The 15,458-nt window shown below is 52.7% G+C and overlaps 1 protein-coding gene across 7 annotated transcripts in view; it reads left to right on the forward strand.

The window, feature by feature from the left end:
- The window catches only part of TBC1D14 (TBC1 domain family member 14), a 103,371-nt gene that overhangs the window by 26,802 nt on the left and 61,111 nt on the right, over window positions 1-15,458 (forward strand). Inside the window, exon 1 of one of the 7 annotated variants that reach the window (XM_043448373.1) lies at window positions 8,895-9,109. The exons of the other annotated variants lie outside the window; for them this stretch is intronic. Coding sequence (XP_043304308.1) covers window positions 9,075-9,109 — 35 coding nt within the window. The 5' untranslated portion in view covers window positions 8,895-9,074. Of the gene's footprint in view, window positions 1-8,894; window positions 9,110-15,458 lie in introns of those variants that run through there. 7 annotated transcript variants of the gene reach the window in all.

Consider the following 15,458-nt stretch of genomic DNA (forward strand, 5'->3'; position numbering starts at 1 on the left):
AGCTTTGGCAGGCCATTTTTCTTGTCCCGTGGCTGCACCCGCCTGTGAGGAGGGCTGGGAAACAGGGCCAGTGCCTGGATCAGGAGGGAGTGGGTTTGGTGAAGAGTGAGGAGCCTTGGCCGGCCACTTTTCTGCATCATTTTTCTTGATCCCCTTTCTTCATCAGAAGTAATGCCTGGGGTCGATTCGTTGAATGCTCTGTCACCCTCTTGCTTATATGGTAGTTCTCACCATCTGCAGCATCAACACCTAAGTGCTTGACGTGACCCAGGGAGCATTCTGCATCTAGCCCCCATCCTGTGCCACAGCCACAAAACCCGACCAAAACCTGACTTACAGTAACAGAGACAAAACCTGACGGAACGTGACTTAAGAGTTCTCTGGGGACTTCCCTGGTGGTCCAGTGGTTAAGCCTCTGCTTCTAAAGCAGGGCACATACATTCCATCCCTGGATCGGGGAGCTAAGATCCTGCAAGCCGTGCAACTCAGCCCCGAAAAACCAGTGAGTCCTCTGAGCCAGCTGTGGTTACCCTGCGCCTCTGCCTGCTCTGCTGGCAAACTCCCGTTGTCCCTCTGAAAAGCCGTCTCTGAGCAGCTGTCCCCCCCAGACCCCCTCATTTGGATCCACAGCCCGTGGTCTTGTTTTGCAACAGCACTCACACCCTCTGCAGCCCCCTCATCATGAGTTTCCTGCAGGTTGACGGCAGGGGCTGCGTCTTACGTAACTTATTTGTTCTGGTTCTGTTTTCCTGGCCAGTACAGGCGCTTAATAGGTGTTCAGTAAATCCTTTAAGGTCAATGAGGGATAGACTGTGCATCTAAAACAGTAGTAAAGAGATCGGGAGCCCTTAGCTCTTAAAATCTAAATATTTTCCTTTTCAGCTTTGTTACTGTTCTAGAATATGAGAGAAGCCCCCCCTCCCCCCAACAGTTTGAGCTCCCCCGTCAGGTCACCCCGCGGTGTAGGTTTCAGATTGCATGTGTGGCGTCCACACCAGCGGTGTCTGTGAAACTGGCGTGTTCTTGTGGGAGGTTTTTGCCTTTTGTTTTTAATGGTAAACCTTCTTTTACATGTTTTCCCAAAGCTTCTCTTTGTTGAGAAATATGTAGGAGAATTTTGACTTTTTATGTTCATCATTTTATTTTTGTCTTTTCCACTTTTACACCTGCTACTGATTTTCCTCTTTACTGTATTTTCTTATAGACTTTCTCTGAATTTTGTCCATAAAAATGTGTGTTATCACTACAGCTTGATATCCTGCTTTTTTTTTACTTATTGAAAACATTTTCTCACATGATTGAAAATTAATTGTTCATACATACTGATGTCTTTGTGGTGGTATTCCATCCTGTGAATCATTTACTGATCCCACAATAAGGAAATGGTTTTTGTTCCTACTTTTTGATGATAAAATTGGCTGTGTGCACCTCAGTGTGCACTGTGTGCATTTCAGATGACTTCCTGGGACAGAATCCCAGAAGTGCTTCTTGCCTCCTGACGGTGGCCCTGACCCCGGGTCTGCCCTGATCTGCCGTCTCCCCGGGTGGTGGTGGAGAGCCTCCGGGAGCCCTCTCCTGGGTGCGGGTTTACGGCAGCGGAGGCCCAGCCCCTGCTGTGTGAGGAGGAGACTCAGTGAGGGCTGGCGGGCTGTTGGGATTGTTCGTAGCGCTGGCCTCCGGCTACTAAGCTGAAGTTTGGGAGGATTTGTCCTCCCACATCCTGCGGTCTGCAGAGTGCAGGGATGCCTTTGGCTTCCTCCCTTCCTTTCCTTGGGTTCCCCTGGTGGCTCAGATGGTAAAGAATCTGCTTGCAGTGCAGGAGACCCACGTTCGATCCCGGGACCGAGATGATCCCCTGGAGGAGGGCACGGCAACCCACTCCAGTGTTCTTGCCTGGAGCATCCCATGGACAGAGGAGCCTGGTGAGCTACAGTCCACGGGGTCCCAAAGAGTTGGACATGACTGAGCAACTAACATGTCCACTTTCCACTTTTCTCCTTCCCCCCGGCATTTGCTCTGGCTCACGGGACTGAATGCTCTGAGCCCAGTGCTGCTGGTTCACGCTGCCCGACCTTTACCTGACACACTGTCTTTCCCTCTGCTCTGGTCCCCCGGGCCAATTTCTGCACAGCTTCACTGCCCAGCCCAGCTGACATCTCTTCTGTGAAGCCTTCCCAGCCGTGGCCAGGGCAGAGGCAGCCTCCTCCAGGCTTGCTGCCCTCTATTCCCGCAGCCTCTCTTAGTTTAGTTCAGTGGTGTTCTGTCTCGCTCTTACTGTGGGCCCCTCGAAGACAGGGCCTGGGGCTTAGTCATCTCTGATGGCCAGCTGGTGTCCTTGCCTGGCCCTGGAGCGTTAGAATGTGACTCGGTTCTGTTCACTTGCCCAGCATGAGCTCTTGTTCTGGAGCCGCACGTAAGAGACTGGTCTGTTTGAATCCTCACGGGCAAGGCCTGCGGTGTGCACACTCCGGGCTGAGTGTTTTCCGTACGAGAGGAGACAAGGATCCGCGGGGCTCTAGCGAATCCTGGGGCAGGGCCTGGACTTGCTGCTGTGGAGGGAGAGGGTGCAGGCAGGCGGGCTCTACGTGCCCCTGGGTTAGGGACCTGCACTAGCCTGATGGGTGGAAACAGAGGAGACAGAAACGTTTTCATCACAAAGCAGGTGTTCACAGTTCGGTTTTGCTTTAGCAAGTAGAATTGTTGGGCCGTTTAAAGCAAACTCTAAAAGTAATTCACTGTTCATGGAAACTGCTGGAAAGGAGTTAATCTTAAATTCATATGCGTAGATTAAAGCATCAATTAAACAGATAGCAGGGGAAGGGAACATTTATTACTGAAGGAGCAAAGTTCTCAGCCTTTGCAACACAATGGAATTATTCAGAAAACTTGGGGAAAAAAAATTGTCCAGGCCCTGCCCTCGGAGACGTTTTAATCGGTTTAGGGTGAGAGCGGGGCATTAGGGGTTTTGAAAAAGCTGCCTAGGTGATTGTAGTTTGCAGCCAGGATTGAGAACCGTCCTTGGAAAATATGGACTTAAGTCCAGATCCAAGCCTTCCGGTTTACTGCATGACCTTAGGCAAGGTTATGTCTCTGAATTTCCTCATTTTGAGGAAGATTATACATAAGCCTGTCGAGGATGGACACCTATGTCTCTGGTCATCATCGATTGTATTTCTTGAACTTGGCCCTCCCTCGGAGATGATCAGTGCTCAAAATGTATTTGTTGAGTGAAAGAAATAACATGTATGACTGACTAGGTGGTGGTGGTTAGTTGCTAAGTGGTGTCCAATTCTTGCAACTCCATGGACTGTAGCCTGCCAGGATCCTCTGTCCATGGGATTTCTCAGGCAAGAATACTGGAGTGGGTAGCCATTTCCTTTTCCAGGGGATCTTCCCGACCCAAGGGTCAAATCTGTGTCTCCTGCATTGCAGGCAGTCTCCTGCATTAAAAGTGGATTTGCAACTGCTGAGTGTGACTAGGGTCAGGATGAAACGAGACGCGGTGCTCGGCCCTGCGTGATGAACAGACTGCTGTCAGTGTCACTGATGAGCACGCTTAGCAGTCCCGAGCCGGGTGACTGAGTGCTGGGGCCTCAACACCAGGAGTTCTTTCCTTACCCGAGGCCAGCAGCTTGGTACCAAGGTGGGCTTGGAGCCCAGCTCTGCCTGACGCTGAATCCTGTGTATGCTTTTTCCACCTGAGGTCAGATCTTAGCCGTCATGATCCCTAAAATGGAAAGAGCATGGCCATTTCGTCCCTTTTCCCAACTGCCATTGTGGTCCTCAGACCGCTCATGATTCATGATGCTTGCAGACTGTTACTAGCTAGCAACTCCGTTCCCCCTCTTCTCTTTGGTGTCCAGACAGAGATTAAGAATACATTTGTGTTTTTTTTTTTCCCCTTAGCAGTGTTCTGTACTACATTATGTAGGCATGTTTTCGCCATGTCTTCTCTTTCTCTCCACTTAAAAACCTAAGCTGATGTTAGAGAAGGCATCTCTGTTTAATCTTTCCTTCCTGTATTTAAGTGTTGGGAGTGTTTGAAGGCGATTTCAAGGAGGTTGTGGCCCAGGATAACACGGGGTTTTGTTTTGCTCTCTGACTTATCAGTGGGAGGCTCGGAGGCGGTGGTGCAGTTTCAGGGTTAGTTAATGAATTACCTGTTAATGCAGCAAATCCAGCAGTCTTATGCCAGGCCTTGGGGGTACAAAGCCCAAGTAAGGTCCCCTGTATGTAGTGGGCAGTGGCACAGAAATAACTGACACACAGCCCCCAGCTCTCCGCCAGTGTGAGTGCTCTGGGGGCACAGAGGGGGGACTTGGCGGAAATGGGCTCCATCAGCCCGGAGGCTCCAGAGGAGAGCGCCTGGAGCTGACTGGTGTTTGCCGAAAGTGGACAGAGTGAGCGTCCGTGTGTGCCCCCGGAGAGTCATGCCCCTTCTCGGTCAGGACCTCGCTCCCCAGGGGCCACCACTGTTCCCACTTGTGTCGCCAGAGGCTCGTTCCGCTTGTTGTGAGCTTTGGCGGTGTGGCGTCACACTGCGTGTACTTTGGTGTCTGGCTGTCTTTGCTCAGTTTTGTCCGAGCCTCGCCCTGGTGGTTCCCGTGTGCCAGCGGTGTTCATTCTCCCTCATTCTGCGAGGTTTTCAGTTGTACAGATAGACCCATCCCTTTGCGTTCTCCTGTGGATGGATGTTTCGTTTGTTCCGCTCGTGACCACTGGGAAGAACGCTGGGAGTAGTGTCTCTCTGTGCACGTAAACCTCAGGTGGACTCGCTGGGTCTGCTTTCGTGGACGAGGCTGGGTGGTCTTCCGGGGCGGCTGTCCCAGAATGTGCTCAGACGCAGTGCACATGGCTCCTTCCTCTCCCAACCTTGGTGGTGTCGGTTTCCTGGCTTTTTTTCCTTTTTGTCATTCTGGTGATAGGGTTGGGGTATTTAGCTTTCATTTACATTTCTCTGATGACTCATGATTCGATGCACTGTTTCCTGTCTTGCTGATTGTTTGAGAATCTCCCTTTGTGGCATGCCTGTCAAGGTTTGTCTTAACTGGTTTGTAGGCGTACTGTCTGTATTCAGAATGAGAGTCCTTTGTGAGAGGTAGGTATTGCAATATCTTCTGGTGGTGGTGGTTTGGTCACTAAGTCATGTCCAACTCTTTCGACCCCATGGACTGTAACCTGCCCAGCTCCTCTGTCCATGGGATTCTCCAGGCAGGAATACTGGAGTGGGCTGCCATTTCCTTCTCCAGGGGATCTTCCTGGCGCAGGATTTGAACCCGGGTCTCCTGCATTGCAGGCAGATTCTTTACCGACTGAGCCACGAGGGAAGCCCATATCTTCTACACTATGGCTTACTTTTTTATTCTCTTAATATTTTAAAAGTTTGCTTTATTAACTAACAAAAGTTCTTCATGGTGATGAATTCTGCTTCATAGAATTTTTCTTTTTATCGTTAGTGCCTTTTGTGTCTTGTTTAAGAAAGTCTGAGTTATCTCCTGGGCTTCCCAGGTGGTGCTAGTGGCAGAGAGCCTGCTTGTCAGTGCAGGAGACCTGAGAGACACAGGCTCGATCCTTGGGTTGAACGCGACTGAAGCGACCTAGCATGCAGGCACGTTACCTTCTAGAAGCTTTGTTTTGCCTTTGCCAACTAGAGCTGTAGTCCATCACAGTTAGTGTTCTGTTACAGTGTGGGGTAGTGAGCAGTTAATCCCTACTGATTGTAAAGATCATCCGTCCCGCTGAGCCTTTGAAGTAAGCCAGGTGGCTGTGTATGTTCCATCATCTATTTGCTCGCTCACTCATATTCTCTTAGATACTATTACTGTATCATAGGTCTTGATATCTGTAGAGTAGCTGTCCTGCTTTGTTCTTCTTTAACATTGTTTTGGTTATTCTAGGTCATTGTCATTTCCCTGTAAATTTTAAAAGTCAGTTTGGCAATTACTACAAAAAATCTGCTCTGATTTTGTTTGGGATTACATTGAATCTGTTGGTTATTTTTTACTACAGAAGAATTGTATAGTAGAAGACTTCTAATCTAATCTATAGTAGACTTCTAATCTCTGAATATGGTATATCCTTTCATTTATTTAGTTTTTAAAATTTTTTTCCACACTATTTTATAGTTTTTTTATGTAGAGGTTTTGTGTTTCATTAAATTTATTCCAAGATACGTGTTATTTTTTATGGTTTTTACAATGCCATTTTATAAGCGTTAGTTGGAAATGGAGTTAATTTTTGTGCATAGACCTTGACTCCCAGAATCTTGCTCAATTCAGTTCTTACAGTTTATCTGTGGTTTCTTTTGATTTTTTTCTGTAGAATATCATGCTGTCTGTGGATGGGTTTGTTTCTTTCCAATTCTTACACTTTTTATTTCCTTTTCTTAAGTTACTGTGTGAACCAGCATCTCCCATACAGGTGAAATTGAAGTAATGCTGGCAGAGAGCCTTGTATGGTGCTGGTCTCTGGGAAGGCTTTCACCATTTCCCCACTAAGTATGACTTTTGCAATAAGATGTGTTTTATTAGATGCCTTACTTTATAGTAATAAGTATTTTTAAAAAAATCATATTAAGGAATCTGATAAAAATTGTTTGCTTTTATTCATAGTTTTACGATTTAAAAAATCATGACTGTGTTGCATTTATCAAATGCTTTTTTTCCCCCCACATCTATTGATGATGCGTTTTCTCCTTTATTTTCTTTATGTGGTGAATAACGTTTTTCTAATGTTAAGTAAACTAACTTTGCTTCCTTAGAATAATCTCAGCTGTTCTTGATAGATCATCCTTTATATCCTTAGAATAATCTCAAATGTTTTTGATAGATCATCCTTGTTGGATTTGATTTGCTAATATAAATATAATTAAAAAAATTTTCTGCCTCTATTCATAAGAGTATAGCCTGTAATTTTCCTTTCTTACAATGTTCTCTGTCCAGTTTTGGTGTGAAGATTATGTTTACCTTATAAAATAGGTTGAGGAATGTTCTTGTTTCTGTTTTTTCAAAGACAATCTGTAAGATTTTTCTCTGGTGGTTAAATGAACCAACCAGTGTGTTAAAACTCAGAGACCTGCACACCAAAAAGTCAGTTCTGTTGTATATGAATTTTTAAAAATAATAAAAAGCCTTTATGGGAATTTAACATGTATGCATGTACATACTAACCCATGTCAGATAACCCTCCCAGGGTCGTTAGAAAGTCCTGTTTTTCTTGATGAATCAGACATATAAATGCATCAGTTGAGTGCCATAATAAATTTGCTGTGGTGGGGGGGTAGTAAAAGGTTTGTTTTCTGAAAGAGTTTGTGCAGGTTTCTTCCTTAAATGTTCAGAAGAATTCACCAGTGAGACCATCTGGACCTGAGTTTTCTCTGTGAGTTTTAAAATTACGGATATTTCTGGAAACATTTTTTTTTGCTGAGGTATAATTATAAAACATGAATACTGCAGGTTGAGGAAGAACTTGGAAGGACTGTAGGAACATGCGTGTTCTGGAGCCTCCCGAGGAGGAGACTGCAGATGAAGCCCAGGAAAGCGGGCTGTTGCTGGGGGGCTCTGGCCGCTAGTCTCTCCCAGGGCTTTGTGAGAAGCCCCTTCAGTGGCCTCTCTGTGAACCTCTTGCAGCAGCTTCTCGGGTCCTCAGAGTGAGTGTCCTGTGCCCACTTTGTGAATGGCTGCTCTGGTCTCACCCTGAGGTACAGATGGAAGCGTGTCAGTCTGACCCCTCTGGTAGTGAGGAGTTTGACCAGAAGTGCTAAGTAGGCGAGCAGGAATTGTTTGAAGTGTGTACGTGTAGTCAGAACAGTGCTTCTCAAACCTTAGCTGCATCCGAGCCACCTGGAGGGCCTGTTAAACAGCTTGCTGGGCCGCGCCACAGGCTTTCTGACCCCGTAGGTCTGGGTGGGGTCAAGATGTGTATTTCTAGCCAGCTCCTAGGTAGGTGACGCTGCCTCCGGTCTAGACTCCCACTCTGGGGTCCCCGGCTTCTGCAGAGTGTGTCCATTAGTGTCCGCTGCACTGGGGTGGGAGTCGTGTCCATCTTGTTCCCTGGTCCCAGGGCTGGGGACAGATGTCTGCTGAGGGCCACACGGTACCCTCTTAGCACCCATGCTTGTCTGTTTTTTCTTTTTAGTTGCAAAGATTTGATGTTTTTTTAAATAAAGCAGCAGTATAGTACTTTGTAGCATAAAGTAAAATTTCCCTCTGTTCCTCACCAGCTCCTCTTGCCAGAGATGTCTGCCTGCCGTCTCCAGTCAGATGTCTTTTGTGTAATTTCAGACATACAGACATGTGCCAAATAGACCTGGACGACGGAGCTGATTAGTAGCAAGAGAACCCCAGCTGGGCGCCTGGAGGATTGTCTTACCGTGGGCTGACTGTTGACAAATGATTGAATGATGCCTGGCCCAAGGGCCATGATACCCATGATATCTTGTGGCTTTAGAATAGATCCATTCTGTAGACCTTGAAGTTGCTAGTTAGATCTTGTCCCTTAAAAAAGCTTTAACACTATTTGAAGTCATGGAGGGACAATCCCCTAGTGATGGTTCTAAGGCAAGTGTTTGGACAGAGACTTAGTGACCATGTTTGTGACTCACCAGAAAACCTGGTTGCTTCTACACAAAGCGCAGTGTCTGGCCCAGAGGAGGTGCTCAGTTGTTCCAGGTACTCTTCGCCTGCCTTCTCAGTCCACAGCGCCTGTGGGTTTTGGGGTCAGGTGAGCCTGTCCTACTGCGCTGTGACTCTGGGTCTCTGCAGGGCGCTGAGCTGCACGAGTGGGTCTGTGTGAGGCCCTGGAAACCTGGTCGATCAGACTTCCTCCCAGACTGCCCACACCCAGCCTCCCAGGGACTGGCTAGGAGTCAGAGCCCTGCACACCCCTACCACCTCACCTTTCCAGCAGGTCCGCTCCGCCCAGCCTTCCTTAGCCTTCCAGACTGCGTGGATTGGGCTCAGAAGGGCGCCCGTGGTGCTGCCCAGGACTGCGGCTCCGCCGGGCAGGAATGTTCCCAGGGGAGGCACGCGCTCCTGTGGCTGGCCCCTCAGAGCCAGGCGCTGCCGGGAGACGTGATGGCCGTTTCCCCTGCGTTGCTGTTGACGGACAGGTTGGTGGTTGCGGTCTTGCCTTGCTTCTGTGATTGCAGACTTAACTGGAGCACGGTTTCTCCATGTTAGACAGGCTTTAACGTGGTTTAGCTCCCCACCTCCAAGCCCGCATGGGGCAGACTTGTTTCCTCGGCTGTTCTGCAGGTTAATGTGGCGGTGATCAGCAGGGGTCTGCTGTGTGTGCCAGGAGCGCGAGTTTACATTCGTGCTCACTGTCCCCCGCCCCTCACCCCGAGTGTTGGCACTGCTTTTAGCAGATTAAATGTTTAGTATCAGCTGATGCTTGGGTAACATTTTTGAAAAAGGAGAGAGACTCCTGGGGACTTTTAACTGTGTGTGGAACTAGGAATTTGGGGCACAGTGCTTGTGGTCATAAGACCTCGGTGTCTTCCTTACTTTCTTTTTCCCACAAGGTAGGTAGAATCTGATCACACAGGAGGTTTGCTCTGCAGAGTGCGGCTTTTCCTTGGTGTCTCTCTGACGGTCAGAGTGGGCCAGCGTCTTCCTCTCGTGCTTTCAGAGCAGAGCCGAGGCCTGGTGTGCGTCTGTGCGGCCGTGGAGCGGCCTGACCCTCCGTCAGTCGTGGGGGGTGGGAATCTGGATGAAACACATGGGAGGCGGACTTGCGAGGAGTCCGTGGAGCTTCTCCCCTTCTCTGCCGCACGCGAGTGTCAGGATTGAGCTGTCTCTCGAGGAGTGAATTTTTTTACCTCACTGAGCCTGTGTGAGGTTATGCTGTCTGCATCGTAGTAACTATAGCACCTTTCCTGTAGCATTGTTTCACACATAAACTACCCAAGAAGTGCCTGCTGCTGGAGCCTGACAGGTGGTCTGTGACTCAGGAGACGCTGGAGGAGATACCCAGCTGGGCCAGGCAGTCCTCCGGGGAACCGAACGCTGCCTATTTCTGTTGGTTTCCGAATGCTGTGGGATCAGAAGTCACCAGCAGTTTGTCACTGAGACAGGAGCGAGAGAGTGGGAAGCCCCAAGTAATTACTGAATCACAGCCAGGAGTTGGAATGTACGGCCTCTCAAAGGAGGAAGACATCCGAGGTCTATTTCTCAAGACTCTGACAAGTTCTGAGAAACCCTGCGGAGTGTGGGTGGCTTGTGGAACCTGTTCCACTGGGTTGGCGAGGACTGTCCTCCCGTCCCAGCCCTCCTCCGCCCTCCGGGACAGCCTCTCCCTGGGCAGGACTCCTCGCCCTCTCCCAGTCCTGGCTGCTTCAGTTTTAAATGGACAGGAGTAACTCTCTGATAATCTTTATGAAAATTCCCTGTAAAAGCACACGTTTGATGAGTTTGAGTCTTTTCCTGGAGGCCAGGAACCGTTCTAGACACTGGAGGCCCACAGTAAGTGGAAGAGACGGTGTTCGTGCTCACGGACTCTGCCTTCCGGTGACAAAGACAAGCACAGCCACGGTGACAGCATCTAGGAATGTATCCATGTGCCCGAGGTGGCGCTGCGCTCAGCTCACACGCAGCGCGTTGACCCCGCGGGGGCAGGGACCCAGGTCGAGCTCCTCGCAGGCCTCTTGTCAGCGAGCATTCTCACCTGCTCCTCGAATTGCCTTCTTTTGGTTTCAGTAACTCGGGAAAGTTAGCTCGGGGGGTGGAGGTGAAGGTAACAGCCTCAGCCTCACCACCTGTGAAGACAGCCTCGAAACCTTTGCATCGGCCCTTGGCTCTGTAATCACTCACCTAAAAGCAGAGATGTGGAATGTTGGACTGTGCCGGAGTTTGGTGACCTGTGAGCTCAAGCGGCCACTGCGTCACTCGTCCGAGGGTTCAGAAGCAATTAAAACTGGGTTTATGACAGTATTAGGGATGCCTGACTGTTAGGACCTCTCCAGTTCCAGTTCAGTCGCTCAGTTGTGTCCGACTCTTTGCGACCCCATGGACTGCAGCACGCCACGCCTCCCTGTCCATCACCAACTCCCGGAGTCCACCCAAACCCATGTCCATTGAGTCAGTGATGCCATCCAACCATCTCATCCTCTGTCGTCCCTTTCTCCTCCTGCCCTCAATCTTTCCCAGCATCAGGGTCTTTTCCAATGAGTCAGGACCTCTCACTGGTACCCAATTAGGTACAACTTTGTGTACCTAGTTAGTTTTTTTTTTTTTCCTTGAAGAGCATTCCCCAAATTGTATGACCTTCGAGGCTCCCCAGAGGTAGCTTTGCCCTTGCAGACGGGCAGCGGGAGGAGGGGTGGGGGTGGGGCACTGGAGGCGCCCCGCACGTGGCCCAGCCGGAGGCCCCGCTCAGCTCGGCGTCACGCTCAGGCGGCCTGGTCCTTGGTCTTTCTGTGTCTGCCTTTTCATCTTTCACGTTCCTCCCCACCCCACGCCCTTGCAGCTTCTTGGCTTTCTGATGGGAAAAGCATGGGAGTGGGACCGGACCGTGCCTGCAGCGCCCTGGTGACTGCTCGCTGGCTCTCTGTGCCTCTGCAGGGCGGCAGATAGCCAGTCTTCCTTCGTATCACAGGGCAGCTGGGCCATGTCGTGGGGCAGCCTCCATCTGTCTGCCGCCTCTGGCCTGGTTGTGAGCCCCCGCTGGGCAGCCTCGGGGACTTACCTCGCTCTGAGGCCGTTTTCCTTGGACACTGTCACCATTTCTGGCTCGCTGGCTTGGCCTCTGAAGCCCAGGGACCCGTGTGAGCTGGGACCCAGGCCCTCCCAGGCATGGCCCTCCAGCCTGCCCTGCTCAAGGGTCCTTGCAGGACCCGCTCTGAAGGCGCAGAAGGCACAGTGATCTACTTAAGTAGCTTCAGTCCTCTCTTCCAAGAAGCTTTTTGTTTGTGCATCAGTCGCGCGGTCGTGGGACATTTTCATTTCCTCTTCAGCTCTTTTGCTTCAGACACTTCTGCCTTAACACGGCAGGCGCTCCCTGAACTCACTGTGTGATGCTGCCAGCTGCCCTCTGGGGTTGGATGAGGCCTTTCTGATCTGAAGGATGGGGTGAGAGTGGCGCAGAAGCAGTTCATTTTTTTATCGGCAGGAATTCCTCGTTTAACAGCAACTTTTTTATTTCTTTTTAACTTTTTTCAAAAGGTGATGCATCTGCACGGCTCAGAACGCAGAGCCCAGGAGCGTGCGTGATGAAGCCCCCCTTTCTGCCCCGTGCCTTGGCCCCGGCAGCCGTCCGGGCGCGGCGGCGACGGGGCCCGTCTGTCTTCTCGAGCTGGGCTGTGCGTGCCAGGCAGCTGCACATGCACGTGTTAACGCAGCACCTACGGTGATCTGTGGTGTACCTTGCTTTCTTCCCTTTAAAAATGCACACTCCACCGTCTTTCAGGAGGTGCCCCCTGACCCTTTAAGGCTGCGTACGCATGGATCACGCGCCCTTGGGCCCCTTCAGTCTTTCTGGGACACCTGAGTGAAAGTCTCACTTGGCCAGAGCGCCGTCTCAGCGTGGCTCTCTGCACGCTCCTAGGGCTCAGTGGCCGCGTGTGTGGCGGGCGGCCCCAGTGCAGGGCCACGCCTTTTGTCAGAAGGTGAGGGCCGTCAGGCCTCGGGGTGTCGTTTCCCCACGCACACGCGGCTGCCTTTCCCCGCTTTGGGTGTCGGCCTCCCCTGTGCCTCCTGCCGACGGGGCGCACTGGACCAGCCTTCGACGGTGAGGACCCCAGTGACTCAGAGTGTGGAGGAGGCTGAGAAAGGGAAAGCAGTGCCTGAATCTCTGCGGGCTCTGGCCTGACTGCTCCTGGGGAGGACTGGGGTCCCACAGGCCCATCCTGTCCCAGGTAAATGTCAGTGAGCAACTTCGTTGCTGCATCTGACGGCACTGGTCTCCCGCAGCCTGGCATCCGCCAGGCCTGTGCGTCCAGCCTCACGGGGGACCTGGCAGACTTGACACACTGCGGTTTATGTTTTTTAAAATGTCTTATTTTGTATTGGGGTATAGCCAGTTAACCACGTCGTGATAGTTTCACATGAACAGCTAAGGGACAGCCATACATAAGCAGGTATCCACTCTCCCCCAAACTCCCCTCCCAGCCAGGCTGCCACGTATCACTGAGCAGAGTTCCCTGTGCCATACAGTAGGTCCTTGTTGGTTATCCATTTTAAATACAGCGGAGTGTACATGTCCATCCCAAACTCCCTAACCTTCCCCTCCTCCCTGGCAACCATAAGCTCGTTCCCTGAGTCTGGGCACACTGTTATTTTAAACGTGGCTTGGTCATTGGTGTCCCATATCTTGTCCTCTGAGTTGTGCCTGTTGAGACAGGAATAAGTATTTTGCCAGCCGTGGATAAAAGCTGGGGGAGACCCTGGCTCCTTTTTCTTGCCTTCGGCTTTCTTGCCCTCTCAGGCTTTGAGGATGACGCTCTTCCCTTGTAGCCGGATGTGGCTGACCTGTTGACAGACTCTAATGTGTGTTTCCTGAGGCTCTTCAGCTTTATTGTAAAATGGATCTGATGTGCGTTAACCATAGACCTCTGGTGGGGCCCGCACCTCCTGGGTCACCTTCCTTCAGCCCGCCGACCTTGACGCCTGCCTTCGGGTGCAGAGCACTGGCTCGGAGAGGCTGCTTGAGCCAGAGGACAGGGGCTCCCTGCTTGGCCCCTCGGTAACTTCCTGGGGCCCTGTGTGTGTGCGGGTGTCTGTGTGCCGCCGGTGAGCCTGGCGCCTGCGTTCACCCTCGTGCCTCCCCGTGAGGCTGCCCCTCCTGGCTCGTCGTCAGGAGCGCTTTGAGGGTGGGGGGTTTAGTCGCCAAGTTGTGTTTGACCCTTGCGACCCCATGCCAGGCTCCTCTGTCCATGGGATTTCCCAGACAAGCATACTGGATTGGGTGGCCATTTCCTTCTCTGGGGGATCTTCCCAACCCAGGGATCGAACCCAGGTCCCCTGGCTTGCAGGCGGACTCTATACCATCTGAGCGGGCGGTGGGAAGGGCGGAGGGAAGGGCGAGTGTGAGAGTGCCAGGAACTCTGGTCCCCCTGCGCTTTCCAGAGAGGGCCCTGGGCTCTGGGAGGGATGCCGTTGGAGTTCGGCGGGGGCCCAGGGCTCGCGGGTCTTGGAGCTCCGCCTGGGGGACCGCTGAGGCCAAAGTGGGGGCCAGCCCTGGAGGCCCCGGGGCGGAGGACAGTGGGCGAGAGCGGAGTTGAGGAGAGCCTGAGGGTCTCTGAGCATCGAGGGCTGCCTGTTCCTGCCGTGCAGCGTGGTGCGCGCCCATAGTGGCCCTGGCCGCGGGAGTGAGGCTGGGGGCTGCAGAGCGGCACCTCCACTCCGGCCGCCCCCCCACCTCCGGGGGGCTTCTGGGGCCGCGCTGCTGAGGCCCCCACGCCGCAGCCAGCCTCGGGGCAGCGAGTCCTGTGTCCCCCAGGGTCTTCAGGGGCATCCCCGCAGCCACCACGCCCACATCCCTCGCCCGCCAGCCTTGAGGAAGGAGCTCCTGGGGAGTTAGGTTGTAGGTTGTGCCCGCTACGTGTGTGTCTGGTGTGTGTGTGTGCTGCTGTGTGCAGGTGGGCAGCGTGGGACTCTGCAGAGTGCTGAGAGGCGGTGGACGCCTTGTGGAGGGGACTGCCGCGCCCTGGAGAGGGCGCGGGCACAGCCCTGGCTCCTTGTCAGCCTGGTGGTGTCACTGCCTTCAGTGCGGGGACGTGTCCCCTCCGTTTCCCTGTCGTCTCCGCTCTTCAGTCAGAGACTGAGGGGAGGCCTGTGGCGGTCCCCGATGCGGCCGGTGGAGGAGGCGCTCGTTCCCTGTAGCGGGGTTTTCGCCCTCCCCCCAGGGCCCTTCCCTGGGGCGCCGGTTCTCAGTCCTCGTGGCTGCCTTGAGCCATTGTTACCCCTGCTGGCTGCCGCCCTTGGGCCACCCCTCCCCTGTCTATCAGCCCCCCCACCTGCCAGGAGCCCCTGGGGGACCCCTCCCCTGCTCAGAGGTTTCCGCTGTCTCATCCTCAGTCCCGAGCTCCGACTTGTCCAGATTGACTCTGTCGCCTTGAGTCTGCCTGCATGCCAGTCTGTGGGCCCCACCCTAGGAGGGGGTCGGCTCCCCCTGGCCTGGGGTGGGTCCCAGCCTGCCCCCTCCTCTCGTACTTGTCCCCCTGAGGACACGCGCGGTGGAAGGACCACTGCCTTCTCCAGCGGCACGAGGGCGCTCAGCCTCTGGGACCCAGGCTGGGCTACAACGTGGTCACAAAGCTCGCGTGGGGACACCCCCAGGGACCCAGACACCCCCTCCCTCCGGGCCCTGTTGGACTGGCGGGAGCAGCCCCACGTGTGGGCGTCCCCAAGGGCATCTCTGAGCCCCACACCTGGACCGCAGCACAGGGGCTGAAGGCACAGGTTGGCCTGGGGGCTCGCTCTGCATCTGGCCCCCGGAGTGGGTCCTGTGATGGGCAGAGG

Source organism: Cervus canadensis, chromosome 26 (assembly GCF_019320065.1).
Source record: "Cervus canadensis isolate Bull #8, Minnesota chromosome 26, ASM1932006v1, whole genome shotgun sequence".
In the NCBI taxonomy this organism is placed as follows: Eukaryota; Metazoa; Chordata; class Mammalia; order Artiodactyla; family Cervidae; genus Cervus; species Cervus canadensis.